At 35.7% G+C, this 23232-nt stretch overlaps 1 protein-coding gene across 1 annotated transcript; it reads left to right on the top strand.

The window, feature by feature from the left end:
• Positions 1-1944: 1944 nt before the first annotated feature.
• LOC145065745 (uncharacterized) lies at positions 1945-9828 on the top strand. The gene is made up of 2 exons (XM_079012805.1): positions 1945-9072; positions 9150-9828. The coding sequence occupies exon 1, from the start codon at positions 5312-5314 to the stop codon at positions 8648-8650; it is 3339 nt and encodes a 1112-aa protein (XP_078868931.1). The 5' UTR covers positions 1945-5311; the 3' UTR covers positions 8651-9072; positions 9150-9828.
• The last annotated feature ends 13404 nt before the right edge of the window (positions 9829-23232 follow it).

The following is a 23232-nucleotide window of genomic DNA, read 5'->3' as shown; positions in this document are numbered from 1 at the left end:
TATCCTGAACTCAATCTCACGAGATGAATTGCAGTAACATCAGGGGTAGTTTGGACCATTTCACTTGACCAAATGCCACGTGGCATATCAAAATTAATGATTAGGAAGGGGTTCAATGGGTGACCCCTTCATATTTTTAATAATGACCTTTTAAAACGGTAAAACACAAGTTCGTGCCCTTTAAATGTAAAAAATAATCATGAGGGACCATTTAAACCAATATACTAAAGTTTGTTGGGCTATAGTGACAATAACCCAATATATTAATGAATAAATCATATAATTAAATTAATATTAGACAAGAATTAATTAAGAAATTAATTATGTGGCTGAAAGATATTAATTTAATATCAGGGATTTAAACTGTCAAATGTGTGATAGTTGAGTATTGGGCTGAGGAGCCTCTTGGACTAGGCATGGGCGAAATTAGGAGGTGTCCATCTCTAATTTCGTCCCTAAGGCCCTATTTCAGAAGCTTCCTTGGATAACATAAGGCCTAAGTAGTCCATTAGGGTTTTTGACTAAAACCCTAGCATCTCTAGTATAAATAGGACCCCTAGGATATAGAAATCGGCTACCCTAACCCTAAGAGTGATAGAGCCGATTTGAAGAAGCCTCCAACCTCTCTCCATGATCATTCTTTTGCTATTGGTGTTTGTAAGCCATTAGAGGAGTGACACTTATGACTCTAAGCTTCAAAGACAAGAAGATTTAAGCAAATAACAAGAGGTAATGATCTAGATCTGACTTGTTTCTTATAATTTCGAATTACTCTCATTAGATCTAGGGTTTGAAAGACTTGGATAAATGCATGTACAATTAGAGAAACCTAGATCCAAGCATTAGGGTTTGCATGAGCACATAAAATGTTCTTTTGGCTTAAACCCATCAAATTTAACTTTGAATTCTTTAACCTGTTCAATCCATGTCCCGTTTACAAAACTAAATTCCCTCATGTTTCTTGCTATATAGTTCAATAATTTTTCTGGGGTTCTTCCAGATTCTTGGAGGAATGACAAAAATGACATCAAATCCATGCTCAAATCTTTAACCTTTGACCATAATTTCTGGTAACAACCTTTCATATCCAATCCCCACACAATTTTCCAACATCACCACCTTAACTGTTCTTGATCTGAGCACCAATACATTCTCCAGGGAACTACCATTACAACTCACAAAATTAAACAACTTGCAGAGATTATCACTCGGGAACAATTTGCTTTCGGGTAACTTATCAAGCAATTTGCTTTCACTTCCTAGTTTGATTTTCCTTGATGTTTCTGACAATAATTTCACAGGTGTAGATATTGTTATTAGAAGAAGTTGAGAAGATGGGAAAATTAAGAGCTTGAAGATGGAGCGACCAAGGTGCCAATATACAAGAAAATCCCCAAAATCCATCTGGGTATCTTCAACGACCTGCTTCCATCCATTGGCAAACAGTAGTTATCACCTTATTTTTTTATCTTCAATCTCCAAGAATAACCTCCATTTGCAGATAGGAGTGTTGCGTTCTCATGGATGTTGTTCTCCAAGTGCTTGCGAAGGAAGGGAGCCGACAAGGGCGAGGGGCTATTTCGTTCGATTGATAAAGCTCGAAGATAAAATGAAAATTGAAGTTGGAGAGAGAGAGAGAGGAGGGGGTGGGACACTTTAATATTAAATAATCATATATATTTTTTTAAATAAGTAAAAACTTCATAAATGATCCCTCTGGTAGTGAAATGACAGAAATATCCTTTACTTAACGGCCAAAAGCTAACAGAGTTAGTGAAAAAGATCATTTGTTAAAAGTTTTGAAACCACAGGGACCATCTATGAGGTTTTTAAAAATTAAGGACCAAAGTTCAGATTTTCGAAAACTAAGAACCATTTTTTAAGTTTTGTCCATTTTTTTTTAAATGACAAAGTAAACATCTGTCATATCAGTTAGATAAGTCGTAAGAGTTATGAAAGTTAAAGCGAAAGAAGGAGAAGCTGGGCAGTGAATAGCGGCGATACAGCGTCATATTGCGGTGATATAGCGGTCGTATAGCGGTTTGCGGTGTAAAAAGTTATTGCGGTCCCTATTACGCAATAAACCGTGATTTTGCCGCTATTATAATTCACGGCCGAAAGAAGAAGAAGAAGAGGAGGTGACAGATAGAAGGAAATAGTGAATTGAAGATCACAGATTTCGATTTGTGTTTCCGACTTCTAATATTGAAGAGAAACCATTCCGGGTTGCGCGCGGAGCCGCATTAACCAAGGTAAGTTCATTTTATCTGTAAAATTTGCTTAGGTTGTATTAAATTGATGGTTGTAAGCTGCTTAGTTATTGCAATGTAAGTTCAATCGAGTCATGAACTAACTTACAGAAAAGAAAAATTTGAGGTGAGATTGTGTTTGGTGACCTAATTCTGTCAATTCTGGAAATTTCTCGGTTAAACCAGTGTAATAGTGGATAATATCAATTATGAAATTGAAAATATTTTACATATCCTGAAACTATGGCATGATGTTAAATCAAGTAAGAAATCAACCAAATGAAAGCTGGAACAAGTGTTGTTTGGGGCATAGATCTATGGAGCGATGGAGCAATGGAATTACAGGTCCTGTATCTTTAAAAAGTTTAAGATTTTTAGATTTATTGATAACCAATTGATGCGATTCCTTTGGGAGACTTTTTAAGCTTGACCTTTCAATTAATCAATTGAATGGTTGAATTCTAGAATCTTTAGGATGACTTGTTTCATTACAAGCCAATTTTTGTCTCCTCAATTTGGTAAATGAGAGTATTCAGGTTTCAATTGTGCAACTTGCCAAACTCCATTCTCTAGATATCTGGAAGAATGTTTTATGAGCGGTTATTGAAGCCTATTTTGTGACTAATTGAAATTTTTTGTACAAAAGGAGAAAATGAAGATTTAAATAAACAAAAATTATGGTATTCCGCTTAATATGAAAGTTTTCTTGTGGTGAATTTTAATGTGACTAATTTAAATGATAACAAGTATTTTTCAAATATTAGTTAGTATAAATTGAATCAATTGATAACAATAAAACAGTTACATATCGTAATAATAAAATAATCACATTGTATAATAATAATAATAATAATAATAATAATAATAGATAGCTAAAATAACTTGATCCAGAATATAATCCGAAGTCATTCACATGCAATTGCTCCTCAACATCAGGTGTCATCATACAACAAAACTTCAAATAAAGTCATTGCCACATGGAGCATTTTGTACTATCATCCATTATAATTTGAATATTTTGCTAAGCCTCGTTCATAACCCTTGATGACAACACAAATAGAAAAATAATGATACAATGTTCAACATTTTATCTCAAGGTGATAAAGAGAGAAAAAGGTCATCTACCTGGCTATGCTTTATACAATAATCTAGCATACACTTGTATTTACATATTTGATGATCGAAAGAAGTAACTTAAATAAGCTGTGTGTTTTTGTCTATTCTTTTTCTTTTTGCTTGTTTGGATAATTTTAATGTGGATGTTTATGTGATGAAATCCTTTCCATGTCATATCATCATTTGACTAGAGATGTATAGACTATAGAGGATTATGAAGTCAATATTCATACTTGTAAGAAATAACTCATGTAACAATTTGTATAATAAAATTCATTATTTTAGCACACACAATGTTTTCATCATTTTAGAAAAGCATTACCTTTAAGTTATACTCGATAAGCAACAACTATAATTTGTTTATTGTATGAGGTGTATACATTGTAAAAAGCTAGCTCGCGAATATGAAAGACTTGGTGCAAGCTGCAAGAAGGCAAAATCTATTTTAATTGGAAAAGGTTATTCTATGTATATATAAGTTGCATTATGTATTTTTGTTTTAGATCTGCTTATTAGCAGGCCTTGAAAATTTCTTCATTTTGTTAAATACTTACTTGACTGTTGGTAGTATGCAAAATTTAACTATATGAGATTCTCATTTTGTAGAGTTCATAATTATATTTATGTTGATTCAACCCATGAAGCATCAAAAATTATATTCAGGTTGAAAATATGTTTTGCTTCAACCTTTCAATTTAAGAAACCCACAGTTTAAAAAATAATAAGAAAAACAAATAAACAAACTGAATGTTGAATGTTGAATGTAATTTAGGGACACCAAGGTTTCATACCACAATGTTGTTGAAGTTGTAAGCTAGACTTAGAAATAAAGTTAAATTGACATTAGTGTTGAAGGTGGTTATTTGTGACAACTCCTCATGTAATCCTTTTTCTTCAATGCTTTCTCCAACAAATGTTTGTTATGACCCGGGATCTAGATCTCGTGACAGGACCTGTTGTGCTTCCTACAGCCGTGAGTATTACTAACACCTAATCTCCTATTGAGAGGAGACTAGGTTAAACTATTCTAAGATATTAAAAACAATTGACTTCAAGCATAATTTTATTTCATGAACGACTACCCTTTAAATAGGGATAAACAAAGGACTCTAATAAGGAAACAAGATCACCCAAATCGACTCAAATACTAAATGATCCTAATTACCAAATTTAAAAACTGAAACAAGATAATTTCCTAAAATAAGATACTTTCCAGAAATTAAAATACTTATTATCCGTATGATTCATAACAATGTTAAATAATAATTATAAAACAAATATGTCAACTTTGGAGGCTAGTTTGTTGACTTCAAAGTCTCCCATGAAACTAAATTGACTTATAAATCATTGCAATGTGAACACATTGACTAGTAGTCTTGACTATTTTTATTTCCACTTCAATATATTAGAATTATAATATAATTTTTTGAATAATGTGATTTAAGAGATTGTAAGCATTGGATTATCTTCTTGTTAGGCTTTGACGCATCAACCTTGTTAAGCCCAATAATAAAAAGAAACTTATTTTCTTTGTAGTTCGTTTTGTAAATCATTAAACATCAAAATTAAGTTTATAAGTTATCCCTATTATTTACAATAAAACAGAAAAACTTATTTTCTTTGTAGTTCGTTTTGTAAATTCCTGTCTGTCAAATAGTATATGTTTATTCGATTCGTATTTTGCTAAAGACTAGTGGTCAAGTAAAGCCAAAAAAACCATTTATTGTAGAGGCCAAGAGGAAAAGAAAATAGCACATTAACTAAAGAGTAGCAACATAATTGTCTGTTGACTTTCAAGTCGTCCTTGAAGTACACTAAGTTTTTCTTCGATTATGGCTTTATAAATGAACTTGTTATTTTATCATAACAACACATCAATTTTTCATAAGAATCAATCAACCGTTTCACTTGAAGCTTTTCTAAATTAAACTGAGTTGGGGCTGATAATGGGGAATCAGAGGGGTTTGAGTTTGGGGCTCCTTCTCTTTTTAGTAATTATTTTTTTGGTTGAAGCCACATATACTTGTTTGGGTGTTGGAAATACCACTGTCCTTCTCCATGAGCAAGAGAGACTTGCTCTTCTCAAGTTCAAACATAGCGTTGAAGATTCTTCTGGAATGTTGTCATCATGGGTAGGAAATGACTGTTGCATGTGGGAAGGAATCCAGTGTGACAGCATCACCGGAGCAGTTGAAAGCCTTCATCTCAGAGGAGACACCGAATTTCTTGATTTTCAAAACGAAAAATTAGTTCATGAAGTCTACTTTAGTGGTTATGGTACATTCTACCGAGTTCGTGATGGCTGCTACTTAGTTGGTAATGAGGTGGGCTCTTCATTGGCAGAGTTGAGGCATCTCAAGTACTTGGACTTAAGTGGGAATTATTTTCAAGGAAGCCAGATCCCTGAGTTCATTGGATCCTTGAAACAACTGATCTACCTCAATCTCTCTAATGCTGATTTTCAAGGTATCATTCCTCCTCATATTGGAAATCTTTCTAATTTAAAGGTTCTTGATCTCAGATGGAATGAGCTGTTGGCATATGATATGGCATGGACTTCTGGCCTTTCATCACTCGAGCATCTCGACTTGAGTTTTGTAGATCTTGTCAGAGCACAAAACAGGGACATGTTGCTATACATAATTCCTTCATTAAAAGTGTTAAGTTTGTCAGCATGTGGACTCTCCAATGCTGATCTTGCTCCTTTTCTTAATTCTAGTAGAATACTTCCTAACATAAAGCACCTGGATCTTAGCTTTAATTATTTTGAAGGTCCATTCCCTGTATTTTTTCAAAACATGACATCCCTTTCATTCTTGGATCTTTCAGGCTTTGATCTTAGTTTCTCATGGAACTTTTCAAACTTGCTAAACATTATCCCTTCTTTATCAGAGCTGCATTTGTCAAATTGCAGGCTCAATAACTCGCATCTATCCCCCCATCATCTTAATTTCAGTACCCTTTCTAACATCCAACACCTGGATCTTAGCGAAAATTCAATTGAAGGCATATTTCCATCTGCTTTAACAAACATGAGTTCCTTAAGAGTCCTTGACCTTTCAGAAAACCGGCTAAATTCATCGGTTCCTTTTATGCCTAACCTTCTAGAGATTGATCTTTCTGAAAACTCGTTTCAGCAGATCGAGCATGTTGGAATCTGGAGACAATGTCACTTAAAAGAACTCCGTGTGTCATTCAATGATTTCAATATAGAAATGCTTGACTCAACAACAAACATATCAGAATGCTCCCAATATGCTTTGGAGAGGTTGGATTTGCATGGGACTTTGAATGGTACAATTCCAGAATCACTTGGAAGACTAGCCAATCTAAGAGGCTTAGATCTTTCGGATAGCAGATTGACAGGTCCAATTCCTGAATCTCTTGGAAGATTAAGATTTTTACAAGTATTAGACCTATCTAATAACCAGTTAACCGGTCCCCTTCCGACATTCCTTGGGAATCTTACCAAACTTGACCTTTCTTTTAACCAATTGAATGGTTCGATTCCAGAATCCTTTGGAAAATTGGCAGCTTTAACGTATTTGTATCTAGAATTCAATCTCATAACAGGCCCCATCCCAGCATCTCTAGGTAGACTTGTTTCATTACAAGCAGTTTCCTTGTATTCAAATTTATTAAATGGGACTATTCCACTCTCCATTGGGCAACTTGCCAAACTCCGTTCCCTAGATATCTCTAACAATTCCTTAGAAGGAGTAGTTTTTGAAGCCCATTTTGCTAACCTTTCCATGTTGAAGCACTTGGATACCTCTTCTAACACTAAGTTGACATTCAATGTTTCACGTGAGTGGATACCTCCATTCCAACTGGTAATTCTTCGACTCAGTTCTTGCAATATCATAAATGGATTTCCGCAGTGGCTTCGAAATCAAAGAAAACTTGGGATGCTAGTGTTGTCAAATACTACGATATCCGGATCTCTGCCCATGTGGTTTCAGAAGTTGCCAATCATTTCTTTCTTAGATCTCTCTCACAACAAGCTCGCCGGATCTTTGACAAACCTTCCGGATGGGGGAAACCATCATGTGTCTGGATATGAATTTTACAACGCATTATTTTTGGAAAATAACCTTTTCAATGAGTCGATTCCAAGGTCATTGTGCAGAATGACATATTTGGAATATCTTGATATTTCACGAAATAGGTTAACAGGGAACATTCCCAAGTGTCTTGAGAATCTGCAACACTTGCTTACCATGAGATTGAGCTCAAATCGGTTGTCCGGTGTCATTCCAACCTCTGTAGCTCTCAATTTTTCATCGTTGATTCGGTTAAAACTGAATGACAATAACTTTATTGGCGAACTTCCTCGAGAATTTGCGAATTTACAAAAGTTAACAGTTTTAGATCTGGGCGAGAATAAGTTATCTGGAAATATACCCGAATGGGTTGGAGAAAAACTTATATCTCTAATGGTGTTCAGGTTACACAAAAATAACTTCACGGGAAGAATTCCTCTATCTTTGTGTAAAATATCATATCTTCAAATTTTGGATATTTCATACAACAACTTAACAGGAACCATTCCCCATTGTCTAGGGGAGTTGAATGCCATGGTTAGAAGTAGCCCAATACACTCGAATAACGCCACTCTTGATGCTGATGAGAATGTGGTTCAGGGAATGAAAGGTTTTGATCTTGAATACACAACAACATGGGATATAGTTTTTAATGTGGATCTTTCAAGCAATAAACTTTCCGGAGAAATACCGGTTGAGCTAACTGCACTTTCTATGTTGGTGGGTCTCAATTTGTCGAATAATCATCTCAGTGGGAGTATTCCAGACACCATTGGAAACATGAGTTCATTATTTTCTCTTGATTTATCTAAAAATGAGTTGATTGGGATGATACCTCCAAGCATTGCAGCTTTGAACTTTTTGAGCCATTTGAATTTGTCACACAACAACTTGTCAGGACGAATTCCAACCGGAAATCAGTTGCAGACTCTTATTGATCCATCAATATATGTTGGGAACAAAGATTTATGTGGACCTCCATTGATGACGAATTGCTCAAATCATGAAGAATCGACAACAACAATCAAGAAGAGATACGATGCAGGTGATGAGTCGCCAAAGGTGTGGTTTTACGTGGACATAATGAGTGGTTTTGTGACAGGGTTTTGGGGTGTTATTGGAGTTCTGTTGTTCAAGAAGGAGTGGAGATGGAAGCTTTTCAGGTTTGCTGAAGAAACCATGGACAAGAGTGCAGTCGTGATAAGAGTTGCCAAGAGGAAGAGAGGAAGAGAAGCCGCATAGATCCTCTGGAATGTAATTAATGATTGAATATATATATATATATATATATATATATATATATATATATATAGAGAGAGAGAGAGAGAGAGAGAGAGAGAGAGAGAGACAGAGAGAGACAGAGATTATTTTAATATTTAATATTGCTAGTGTGCTTATATATAGTAATACTATTTGGATTTTATGTTGGTATGACATTTGTAATTTGTAAATTGTAATGTGTTGTTTAAAGTTGTCAATTTCAAAATTATTGTTGGATTGGGTGTTTATATAATATCAAGTTAGATTAGAATATATTTGTATGACATTTATAATATTTTTATCGTGCTCTCTCACGCTCAACCTTCTGATGTCGCTCTCACCTGACCTGCTGCTGCATCCATGGCTTTTCATTTACATCGCTTCATGTATGAATCAAGAATCAGGTAATCGACATGTTATCTATGTCTTTATAAATTTTATAGTTTTTTGGGTGAAAGGTTTTAATCTTGGATAGGAACAGGTAGGGAGTTTGCACATGAAGGATTTCTACAAGGTAACTTTTGTAGAATATTAATTAAGAGGCATAAGTTGAATGAGTCTCAGCAGGAAACGAGCACCTTCTTGGGTAATGAAGAAGTGAGCAACTAATTCAAAGGAAGCTGTGATAGAATTACGCAATAAGAGGAGGGAAATGATATAAGAAGTTATATAGTTGCAGCATAAACATCATGAGGCACATCAATATATATAAAATCGATAGGTGAAAAACTCTAATCAGGCTGCACAAAAGCAAATGGTTAGGGTTTTTGGTTCAAGTGTTTCATAACCCGACATTTCGTGTCTTCTATATGAAAAAAACAAATAGTAGCAACCATTTGAAAGTTCGTTAATCCTCACTCCAACAAAACATATGTTCTTTCAGTTTACGACTCGGCTACAAACCTTGAGTTTTGATACAGTACCCAAAGATTGTGTCTTGAAAGGAAAAGAATGTGAACAATGCAGTTTTGACATTCGTTTGATACTTAAATATCTTTATATGTACACATATGCCAAAAGAGTCTTGCTTTATTTCTTATCTCACATTATTGTACGAGTCTTTCTTTTGGTTTTGTATATCCATTTTGTGCCTGTATGATTCTAAAAATTATGGTCCTTCTGTAAGTTCTAAATATCAATCTTCATGAACTTTCTTAATATATCTTTTTGTTCAACCATATATTTGTAACAAACATGTTTGATCAGTTTTGAAGCATTTCCTGAGGGGTTGTTCAACCATATATTTGTAACAAACATGCTTGATCACATGATGAAGGCATAAAAAAGTAAATAGATGTTGTGGAATTATGTAGTGATTTTAATAAGTAAACTAATAAGTAAGACAAGTCTAGAACAACTCAAAATATTAACATTCACACACAATTTAATTAGATGCTTGAGGGATGTGTTTGTAGGCTGATTTTATTTAGGAAAACACTAACACAAAGAAAAAAAAAGGTAACACTACACAAAAACTAGGCTAGATGGTTAAAATACAAAAAACTAACTCCAAAATGTAAAAATAAGGTGGAATCCAGCCTAAAAGCATAAGCAGAACAACAAGAAATGCAAGTTGTTACAAATATCATCCACTAAGAATGATGTACATTACTAAAATTACTCCCTAATGCACTTCTGGAAAATCTAAAGTGTTACTAGGAATGTAGGCAAAATAAATAAATAAATAAGAATAAATTACATGAATGGTCCCTATGGTTTGGGGTAATTTGCATGATCGGTCTCTAATTTATTTTTTAACTCGGAAGGTCCTTATTATTTGTTTTTGTTATGCGTTTGGTCCCTACTATTTGTTTTTGTTACGTGTTTGGTCCCTATCTTAGTTAAAAATACTATTATTTAAATATGAAAAAATATTAGGGTATGTGAGATAATGTGAGGGGTGGGGTTGGGGGTGTGTTTATTTAAATAAATTAAAAAAAAATCAAGGGTAAAATAGTCATTTTAGGTAAGACAGGGACCAAGCGCGTAACAAAAACAAACAATAGGGACCTTCCGAGTTAAAAATAAATAAATAAATTAGGGACCAAACACGCAAATTACCCTAAACCATAGGGACCATTCGTGTAATTTACTCAATAAATAAAAAAGCACCATCAAAGTAGCACCAAGAGAATCTTCATTTTCCAACCATGCCCATACTGTGTCAAAATGGGAAAGAGGCAAACAAGACATGTAATAAAAATTCAAGTAACTGAGATTCACAGAAGCTGTGATAACCAACAAAGACCTTAAACACCTACTTCTCAGTTATCACGGAAATGAATACCAAAGCATAGGATATTTGCGGTGATTTTAAGTATTCTCAAAAAAAATCTAACAAATAAAACATGTATTTAAATCATGTAATGGTATTAGAAATCTAAGGTAAGTAATTTATAAATAGACATTAATTATTAACCATTCCAAATTCTAACTATAAACCAAATAAAGTTATGAACAAAACGGATTGAAAGAAAATGAAAGATGCTATTATAGAGAACATACATATAATCAACTAATTCATCTCGGACGCAAATATGCTACTCAATCGTCAATTGAATGGTTGTGCAATTCGCGTAAAAATCTACCGTTTATATATGGGGCATTGTAAAAATCGACTACTCTTCGTGATTGGCTGATTGCCAGCATTCAGTTTTTTCAGCCCATGCCCTTGCCGCCTTTCCCATATCAGCATAAACATTTGACCAGATCACATTTAGACCAAAAACAAAATACCCTATCCATAACTGATGGACCAAATCTCTTGCCCATCTAATTTTGATGCCCTGCCCCAGCTCGCTTGGGTTTGGGCCGGCCCTGCCAATTAGTAAACATTTTAAGAATTTTCACAATGTTCTAATTAAACTAGGAATTGGGTCTATTTTTTTTTTTGGTAAATCTCTATATATATTAAAGCAGAAACTTAATTACATCATCTAAAACAAACAACCTGATCTCTTTAATGTTTTTCGTTGATTATTTTAAATCTTTGGATCAATTTCGCTGATATCATCGTAACAAAAAGGGAACTACAAATACGCATTTCTTACCGTCTATAACCATTTTCCCTCCAAAATAGAGATTGCTCTCTTCCTCTTTTTCTCTCTGATTAAGATAATATCAAGAGGCGACGATCTCTCCAATTTCTATCCATGTTCTTCTCCTTCAATGCATCTCCTGTATCGTGTTTGTCACCAACAACTTGAAATTGAGATTCACTATCAAAGATTATTCCCATCGCACTTTTCTTCTTCTCATGGTATTTGAATTTTTATGAATCTGCAACTGGTTTTACATTATGATTATTCTAACGGGGATTTTGATTAGAATAACTCTTATTTCGGTTTTAGGTTTATATTATGTGTATCCCATTTATGTTTCTATCTATGGCTTTTTAGTAATCAAATCGAAATGGTATTGATTTGTTCTGGATTTGATAGCGATTAACGAAATCAAACAGTTTGTTGGATGTGAAGCAAGGTGTAAACTAAGATGGGAAGACAATCCTCTTGTGTGAAAATTCTTTAAAAAGTACCATTTCGATTGACAAAATGGTTAAAATTCTTAAAAAAAAAAGTGAATTTGAAGATTGCTAAACAACTTGTATCATTTCAGATATTGACCCTTTGGTATAGAGCTCCAGAAGTCCTTTTGGGTGCTACTCATTATTCACACTTAATCACATGTATCAAGTCCCCTTTCAGCATTAGAAACTACTTCTCCTTTTTCAATCAAGATACCTTCAGCATACATCGTTCTCTTATCTTCATATTAAGCTTATGGTATTCAAAATTCAATTTTTTTCTACTAAATATTGAACCTTTCACAACCCCAAATCATACAAACAAAAAGGTCTAAATTTTTTACAAATTTTTTTAGGTAAATACACTCCTCCATACATTTGCACATGTCCATCCATATTATAGCCTAGCCATATATATATATATATATATATATATATATATATATATATATATATATATATATATATATATATATATATATATATATATATATATATATATATATAGACACACTAGGCGAATCCCCTCACGTTGCGCGGGAATACAATTATATAGCTAAAATAATAATTTTTACCAAATTTTATATAATATTTCTTCTTTGAAAAAAAATGCTAGTAGAAAAACAAACATATAGTTAACATATTAGTTTCATTAAACATTATAGTTTTAATTATTTTAGGTCATTGTGATATATACAATTATTTGATAATTTTATAAACCGTTTAAAATTATGTAAATTATATATCAAACGTGTGATAATTTATATATAACGGGTAACAAAATGTATGAACAAAAAATATGAACTACAACTTTTAGTAACATAAAAATACAAAAAAAATATATATTATAGCATTTGTATTAAGAATATATATATATATATATATATATATATATATATATATATATATATATATATATATTTAACGAATAATAAAAAATATGAAAAATAAACACTACAACTTTTAATAACATAAAAACACTAAAACATCTATTATAACATTTATATTAACTCTTCATATTTAAATCATAAATCTCTTCAAATACATTAATGTTTTTAATAAGCAGAACTTTATAACCTTATATAAGAAAGAAAGAAAAATAAATGGTTATTAGTGATTACTAATTAATAATCATAAGTTAAAAACTCTTCAGTTATAACTAATAAATATACTTAAATTAAAAAAATTCTTGAGTTGTAGTGTAAGTTTCAAATAATGCGGTACTTGGAAATGTGTAATTATTATTATTATTATTATTATTATTATTATTATTATTATTATTATTATTATTATTATTATTATATTCTTCTAAATAATTGGTTTTGATGCATCTTTTTAATCCCTTCAATTATTAAACATAAAGATATTTAATTATAAATTTACTATATATATATATATATATATATATATATATATATATATATATATATATATGTGTGTGTGTGTGTGTGTGTTAAACAAATCACATATAATATATATTTTCGTAAATGTCATATGTAATTGTTGTCGTAGTATTATGGATAAATTACTTTCATATGAAGAACATATTATGATAATTCGTTATAATTACAAATCAAATGTCAAAAATTATGCTATCTTTTAAATATTGTCTTGTAAATATGTTGTGTAGAATAATCCAACAAAAAAAAATAATAGAAAATAAACATAATCAAAATAGAAAAACTACAATCAAATAAATAAGAACGTTGGGTTGTTGAATATATAAATAAAAATGTTACATAAATATACATTTAAATCAAAAGAAAAAACTAACATTCGTCTATTTTGCTCAAACGAAAAACCTTTATCCATTTTTTGAATCTTCTTTCTTCATTTAACACCATTCAACCATAGAAACTTGATGAGAATTCTTCATTAACCTGCAATCAAAATGTTTTTCTTAAAAAAGAAGAATCAAAAAGATATTTCAAACAAAACATTGATGTTTGGAGAGTCACATTCAAGATTGAGTAATACACACAAATCACATATGAAGATCAAATGAGAAACTGAATAGAAAAGCCTCATTTATGTTGTTTCAAAGAAAAAAATCATATTACAATTACCATCGATGCAACATAACCCATTTCTTCAAATCATCATATTTAGATCATGAATGCTTCAACTATATGAAAACTTTTGAATCACAATATCTTCAACCAAATGATGACTTTTTATAAGAAAAATATACTAATATAACTACATATGTAATAAGAGAATGCAAAAAATTATTGGAAATTTATAAATATTATAAATGCTATTAATTAAGGAATATAAAAGTATTAATATTTTCTTATAAAAGTATTAATATTTTATTTAGTTTTACTTTAACTTTAAGGTGAATAATGAATAGGAAAAAAATTTGACTAATGTAACAAGATATAATAGAGTACTTATTTTAATTACTATAAAAAACATTTAAAAAATGGATACATACATATACATTGTTTGAGAACATAATGAAAGTATTTTTATAACACATAAATAATCCTTAGTTTTCAACAATAAATCCATATCATATTTAAAATCATTTGTTCTAATTTATCACTATCACCAACATTTTGGGATAATAAGTGTAAACTCCTTTTTATCAAAAGTTCCATCGATGTTATTTACACCAAAATAAACGATAGAAACTAACATGGTACATAACTAATAACATAAAATACATGTTGAATAATGTTCTCTTGGACAGAAAAAAATATTGTCTTAACATAAAAGAGAAAGACGACATAAAGATATATACATGTTAACAAAGTTAATTGCTCTAACTGATAAATAGCTTAAAGATTGATTTACTAAAAGCTCATGAGAAGTAATTATTAATCTCACTTCATCATATTATGATTATAAAAAGATCCATAACACATAAAATTTTTAAAAAAATTGTCGGTATACCTCTATACACAAACCCAAATTTGAAGCTTGGTTAATATATAAAACTTTACATGCACCAAATTTACATTTACATTTAGAAAAGTTGCAATTGTTCTCTTACATCTATGGAACCAATCATATAACTCTTCAAACTCTACCAATAAAATCTATTGAAACATCCCAAAAACACAGTTTGAAAATTTCGTTTAATTTAATAATAAAAACCATAGTCGATAAACCTCATATAAAAATCATAAGCAATGTATCTCAAAATATCATAACAACTGTCAAGTATATCAGAGTATAAACATCCCAGATAGAACAAATGGTGTGTGCACCGCAATCTTCCCGAGCTCCTCTTTTGAAAACTAAGTACCTGAAACCAAAACTGAAACTGTAAGCACGAAACTTAGTGAGCTCCCCCAAACTACCACATATCATATAATAACATATAAACACATATTGGGCCTTGTCCATTGCATCATACCGAAGTTCGGAAACTGCATCGGACCGAAGTCCGGAACTGACTGGGACCCCGTCCCCTGCATCGGACCGAAATCCAGAACTAACTGCATCGGACCGAAGTCCGGAACTGACTGGGACCCCGTCCCCTGCATCGGACCGAAGTCCGAAAACTGACTGAACATAGTATATCGTAAACATATCAACTAGCATGAATACATATAGTGCATACTGCATCGGAACAGCGTCCGGAACACATAACACAAACCATGCCTGAATCACAAAGACATCAAACACTCTAACTACTGCATCGGACCGAGGTCCGGAACTAACTAAACATAGCATAACATAATCATATCATATAATATAAACACATATACTGCATACTGCATCAGACCATAGTCCGGAACACATAACTCATCTGTATCACAAAGACACCAAGCATAATGAACTACTGCATCAGACTGGAGTCCGAAACTACTGCTAACTAACGGGTCGGCATTGTGGCCGTAGACCCGTTCCTACTAGAAGGAAACTCACCTCACACTGTTGAAGTCCCGCAGGCTCAATCCTACACTGCTGAAGTCCCGCAGACTCGACCCCAGCTGCTAGATGACAGATTCCCGATCTGTCAACATCAAAATATCACCCAATTAATAATTGGGTTCCACTACATAATTATAATTACATACTTTGGATAATTACTACATTACCCCAAGCTTGGCTTACCCAAGCCCAAGGTCCAAACCATAGGCCCAAAGTCAACTAGGGGTCAAAGCCCAACATATGGCCCAATTTTCCAAATTGGGCCCAAACCTCTACATGGACTTCCCTTAAGGCCCAATTGATCAGTCCAGTCCAACATGTATCATTCTAGGGCCCAATATCATACAACCATCTAGGCCCCAACTATGACCCATCTATGGCCCAATTTTCCAAATTGGGCCCAATCCTTCATATGGGCCTTACCCTAAAGCCCAACTAATTACTCTAGTCAATTTGATTATTCTCGGATGGCCCAACACAAAGCCCAAGTGAAATTAGGGTTTCACATCAAATGATAACTAAGGTTAAGTGTTTCTTACTTAACCCACTAAGAACTTAACACACTAGGGACTTAATCCATTAAGGACTTAATCCATTAAGTCCATTATTGCTTAGATTCATTTCTGCCAATGATTATTATTTAATATTTGACTTATTAAATAATTCTCGTGTGCGTCCTGATAATTTCTCAAATATTAGATTTTCTCAATTAGCCCATTAAGGACTTAGTTCATTAAATCATTTACTCTACTAGATAACTAGCATGGAATAATTTGGGCTTAATTCACAATCTAATCCCAATGGACCACAAGTGGCCCAATTAGTCTAAGGCCTAATACTCATAATTAGGGTTTTCCACCCAAACATGGTCCAATAGGCCCAAAACCAATCTCTAAGCCCATTAGGGTTTGCTAGCGGGGCGCCACCCACTACCACCTCGGGTAGTGGTGGTCTACGGCGGCACACGGTGGCGGCCACCACCTTACGGTGGTGGTTACTATTACTTTTATTATCCATGTTAATTATAATTACAAGGTTTTTATCCAAAAATAATACACACACCCACTAACATAAACTAACTACTACACACACAGCCACACCATGGTGGCTGGCGGTGGTGCTTGGCGGCAGCCACTACCTCACGGTGATGGTGATGGCTTTTCCAGCTAACCAAACCACCGCAACCTTATGAAAAATAAACACAACTGATCTATTAGGTTAAACACCCATACACAAGCTCGTGGAGGTGGCTAGTGGTGTCAAAATCCGGCAGAAGGAAGGTTACACGGCGGCAGCAAGGTAATGGCCACCATGGTGGTTCACACGTTTTTCCGGCCAACAGAGAGCATGAACACACCCACGAACCCAAGAAAAACAAGGGAAACACTCCCAATCACAACCACCTCACGGTGGCTCATGGCAGTCGAAGGGAAAAGCAATGAAACAACCTCCTTTGATGGTTGAACAAGCGGCGACGGCGGCTAGCTGCTGATTGACGAGCTCAGAAGCGAGGGATGGTCGGAACAACATCGACAATGGACGGGTGCGGCTGAGAACGGTGACCAGTAGAAGGGAATGGTGGCGGAGAGATAGTTGTGGCGCACACAGCTTCACCGACAGTTCCTGATGTCGCCGACAGTATAACACGACAGTGGCGGTCATTAGCAAACAACGGCGGACGATGGGCTACTCCGACTGGTCAGAACAGTGAACGAAGGTTGGGGGTGGTGGCTGACTTCACACATGGCGGCTGGAAGCTAAACGAAAGGGAGAGGGTGACGGCTCCTTAAGAATGCTAGGGTTAGGGCTTTGTAAAGCATATATACCCGACACATATAAATTTTTTTTCCATAATGTCAAGAATAGTCCCTGCCCATAAAACTCTTTACAAGTTAAATCCGAAATGTACCAACAACCCCCCTTACTCCATAAAATCTCTTCAAATTAAGCCCCCAAAATTATCATTTAGCCCCTACCTTCATAAATATTTACAAAACAAATCTGGGACTTACACTTTAACCCCCAACTTCTAAAATTCTTCACAAATTAGTCTGGGACTTATATTTATTAATTTATTTAAATAACCGAGGCGTTACAACTCTCCCCCACTTAAATTAGATTTCGTCCTCGAAATCATTCCTTACTCTTCCTTACATGCTATCTACTCATGTAACATGGCCATAATCCTGGGCACACCCTAGCCTTCTCAGGGCAGCTGTGACCAATCATCGCAAAGCCCTAGCATCCGCAGGCGAACTCATTCCTCGCTACTTGATCACATCATTTCATCTGAATTCTGTTGTCTCGAGATGATCCGAATCTTAACAAATCACTCTTATTGAATCATTATCGATGAAACCAGCCTGCTTATCTCTCAACTGACTACTCAACTTCTGCTAGCTCGAGAACTCCCACTACAAAACAGGTTCACAAACCTAATTATTCCTGTAGATCACTTATACTTGTCCAATGCTCAGCTATTTTCGCTGTGCGTGACTTGTCACTTCCCAATAAACCAATTATCCTGTCAGTACTTGCAACTTAGGGTACATTTACTAACATTGCCCAAGAGCTGTAACTGCCTGAAACACTGAACTGTCTGAACACTGAACTGCTCGAAACACTGAACTGTCTGGACACTGAACTACCTGAAACACTGAACTGCCTGAAACACTAAATTGTCTGAAACTATATGCTGCCACATGGCTGCTTCCCAACATCTACCGAGACCTACCTGGTCTCAATTTTCCGCCAATCATCTAAACTATCGGGTTCCAGCCCAACTGCAGAGCCAAAGGACTCCCTACTTAGTCGTCTCACATGACTTCTGAACAAAATCCTTCTCTAGAACTAGTTGCCACTAGTTATCATGTCACTAAGGCTCTAACAACCTTCTGATCCAATCGACCGGGTTCGTACGTCGAATCCTAACGTCACCAAATACAGGCTAAAAGTGATTGCTACCTAACCGATGGTAGCCCTATATCACAAGCAATCTTATACAATCCATTGCTTCCCTGATCCCTTAACTGCAGTGGAACTCCTGCAGTTGTATCACTGAATCAACCTGATCTAATCCTTCTAGGTAATTCCGAAATCAAATCCATGGATTTCCATATCCTTACCTGCTACACCCGAACTGGTGGGTACTACTATTCTTTCTGCGCCCTACCAATGCAATCACGCTATCTACCAACCCAGTGAATGCTACGGCTACACCCCTAGACTTTCAACACTCTAACACTATATGACTGCTAGTGAATGCTACGGCTACACCCGCAGACTTACAACACTCTGACACTATCTGGCTGCTAGTGAATGCTACGGCTATACCCGAAGACTTACAACACACTAAAACTATCTATACTGGATCGAACACGCACTTGACCCGCACTCTGCTGAACTCATGTCCTGACTGGAATCCTCAACCGGATTCCCTAAGGCTTGCTGGCAACATTCTGATAACGCGATATCATCATTGACAAGATTTTCCGAACATCCATATCACACTCTCCTCGAATCATACAACCACATGGGTTGTCTTCCTTTCAAACAAGGATGCAAAACTTATCCTAGTCTCAAAACTGCTCCCGCTTCTGAATCCTTGGGTGATTCTCCCCCACTTTGATTCAGTTAATGCCTTACATCACACAAAATTGGAAGAATTCCCAAGTCTTCTCACCACCCATGACCAATTTGCTAAAACTCATGCTTATCCGTGCTAGGGTTTCAACACCAGCTAATCCAAAAGATCACACAACTTCTAAAAAAAAATCCAAATAAATCTCCAGTAATAACCCGTTAAACCCAGGAAGCTCCGAATCTCAATTGGAGACCTCGGAATCTCCCACTGCATCACGGCCTCTATCTTGGTCGGATCGACTAGAATATTTTTCTGATTGACATGGTGCCCAAGAAATTGCACCCCGTGCAACCAGAACTCACAATTAGAGAACCTTGCAAAAATTCTCTCCCCCCTCAAAGTCTCTAGCACCTCCCTCAGGTGCTTCTTGTGCTACTCCTTAGTCTTGGAATAAACCAAGATGACGTTGTACTCTCCTACTCCCGCAAGTGTTGCACCGAATCTGGTCCTGCTGGTCTCTCGAAAGCTGCTCCGAAATCTTGGGTCTCCTCTCGAGACCCTTCTATATAATCAACTGCTCTGTTTCCCTCTTACCCATGTGCTCCAAGTCCATATCCCGTTCTCAAGCTCTATAAGTCATATCATTCAGGGTCTTGCACCCTTAGATACTCACGATCTCCCTGCTATCATTCTACAGTATGTTCTGATAACTTACCTTCTTCATTTCCTCATCTGCTGCATACTGCGGTACCATATAAGCTCTTTCTCGAGACTTGGCAGTGATCTCTGCCACAGTCTCAGTCGTCTGGTGGAGATCTAACAACTCTTGCGCCAAGTTCCACGCCTCAAAAGTCTGGGCACACTCTTCCCAGAATCTAGTCTGAAAGTCATCCCATGACATAGCATCAACCGCATCATTACTCAACTCACTACCAACCTTTTCCTATCAATCTCGTGCTCTATCCCTCAAGATATAGGAAGCAAGTCGGATCTTGTCTCCTTTCGAGATGTCTGGTACGAAAAATGTTGGCGACATATGCCACTCATCTGCTGCTAACAATGGGGTCCCTAACCCCCATGACAATCTGAAGCTTCACGAATTCCCGAAACATCAACGTACGGGTCCCTATCATGTCTGCAACCTCAGTGCAGAAAGTGCTCGGCCTCTCATCACACATCTCTATAATGCCCTCCTTGATCATTCTGAGGATCATAGGAGTCTGGTCAATGATACTGCGCATAACCTCATATGGAATGAACTCCTTCACCTGATCATCAAGCTGCCCTGCTACAGAGTTCGAGCCTGATCCCTCGTCGACACCAGAACTACCATCTGGTCTACCACATAACATCACTATACTTGGCAATATACCATCACTAACATCACAATACTTATCCAAACTCGAGGGATCTCACACACTACAAGTTCTCTGGTTTCATCTCAGCCTTCCTTGATTCGAGTATAGATCCTCTGCTTTCAGTAGTATGGGCCCCTACTACCTTCCACATCTATCCGTACTTTCCTCAAGAACTGCCTTGACTCCACCAAGTCCCTTCTACTACTACTACTGATCTCATGCTAATCTCATCCTAGGCTTGCCCTAGGGAAATCTCTGACTCCACTAACTCACTCCCCACCATCAGCTGCATAAGAAGTTCCTGCTTTCTTCCCCTAACTAGCTCGCGATAACTATTACATATTACTCAGACTAGATAATTCTTCGAATGAGAGACCCTACCTTACAACGGTTGGACTCAGACAATAGCTACGAAATAGGGCTAGACCTAACCTTCTGAAATTATTTAGTCCTTGCAATATGTAACTTATCATATTCGCTTACTAGTTAGTGAAAGACAACTAGAACTCCTAGGAGCACAAAGCAAGCAACATTCGGGTGTTGAGTACACATACTAAAGCATATACTACTCTGATTATCATACTGGCTACTCTGTACTAGCATGCATCTCTCAATAAGCTGGTACACATATAACTGGCACATAAGGCATCCTCCCTAGATCCTTAGCCCTAACTAGCATGCAATTCTCATAAAGCTGATACATATATAATAGGCACATAAGGCATCCTTCCTAGATCCTTAGCCCTAACTAGCATGCAATTCTCATAATGCTGATACACATATAATAGGCACATAAGGCATCCTTCTTAGATCCTTAGCCCTATTCTAGCATGCTGTGCTACTGAAACTGAAACTGATATTCATAACATAAAACTTGTATGGGTAATTTGGGAGTACTTACTTGAGCTCGGCTGATTGCATGCACCACACCCTTTTCTCTTTTCAAAACTCTTTTCGCTTTTTCTAAAACTCTTTTCTTTATACTTTTTTCTAAAATTGTTTTCTTTTCTCAAAATTCTTTTGTAACCATGATTTTTCTCTTGAAAACTTTATACCACTTCCTTATTTTGAGTTCAGACACACTCGGGAGTGCGCCCGAATCCCTCAAACCAAGGCTCTGATACCAACTTGAAACATCCCAAAAACACAGTCTGAAAATTTCGTTTAATTTAATAATAAAAACCATAGTTGATAAACCTTATATAAAATCATAAGCAATGTATCTCAAAATATCATAACAACTGTCAAGTATATCAGAGTATAAACATCACAGGATGAACAAATGGTGTATGCACTGCAATCTTCTCGAGCTCCTCTTTTGAAAACTGAGTACCTGAAACCAAAACTGAAACTGTAAGCACGAAGCTTAGTGAGCTCCCCCAAACTACCACATACCATACAATAACATATAAACACATATTGGGCCTTGCCCACTGCATTGGACCGAAGTCCGAAAACTGCATCGGACCGAAGTTCGAACTGACTGGGATCCCGTCCCCTGCATCGGACTGAAGTCCGGAACTAACTGCATCGGACCGAAGTCCGAAACTGACTGGGACCCCGTCCCCTGCATCGGACCGCAGTCCGAAAACTGACTGAACATAGTATATCGTAAACATATCAACTAGCATGAATACATATAGTTCATACTGCATCGGAACAGAGTCCGGAACACATAACACAAACCATGCCTGAATCACAAAGACATCAAGCAATCTAACTACTGCATCGGACCGAGGTCCGGAACTAACTGAACATAGCATAACATAATCATAGCATATAATATAAACACATACTGCATCAGACCATAGTCCGGAACACATAACTCATCTGTATCGCAAAGACACCAAGCATAATGAACTACTGCATTAGACTGGAGTCCGGAACTACTGCTAACTAACGGGTCGGCATTGTGGCCGTAGACCCGTTCCTACTAGAAGGAAACTCACCTCACACTGTTGAAGTCCCGCAGGCTCAATCCTACACTGCTGAAGTCCCGCAGACTCGACCCCAGCTGCTAGATGACAGATTCCCGATCTGTCAACATCAAAATATCACCCAATTAATAATTGGGTTCCACTACATAATTATAATTACATACTTTGGATAATTACTACATTACCCCAAGCTTGGCTTACCCAAGCCCAAGGTCCAAACCATAGGCCCAAAGTCAACTAGGGGTCAAAGCCCAACATATGGCCCAATTTTCCAAATT

Source organism: Lactuca serriola, chromosome 8 (genome assembly GCF_051521515.1).
Source record: "Lactuca serriola cultivar US96UC23 chromosome 8, Lser_US96UC23_V15, whole genome shotgun sequence".
Lineage (NCBI taxonomy): Eukaryota > Viridiplantae > Streptophyta > Magnoliopsida > Asterales > Asteraceae > Lactuca > Lactuca serriola.
This window is presented reverse-complemented; position numbering and strand designations above follow the sequence as displayed.

Coding starts and splice junctions, on each gene's coding strand:
- LOC145065745 (XM_079012805.1), top strand. CDS start 5,312: ATGGGGAATCAGAGGGGTTTGAGTTTGGGGCTCCTTCTCTTTTTAGTA.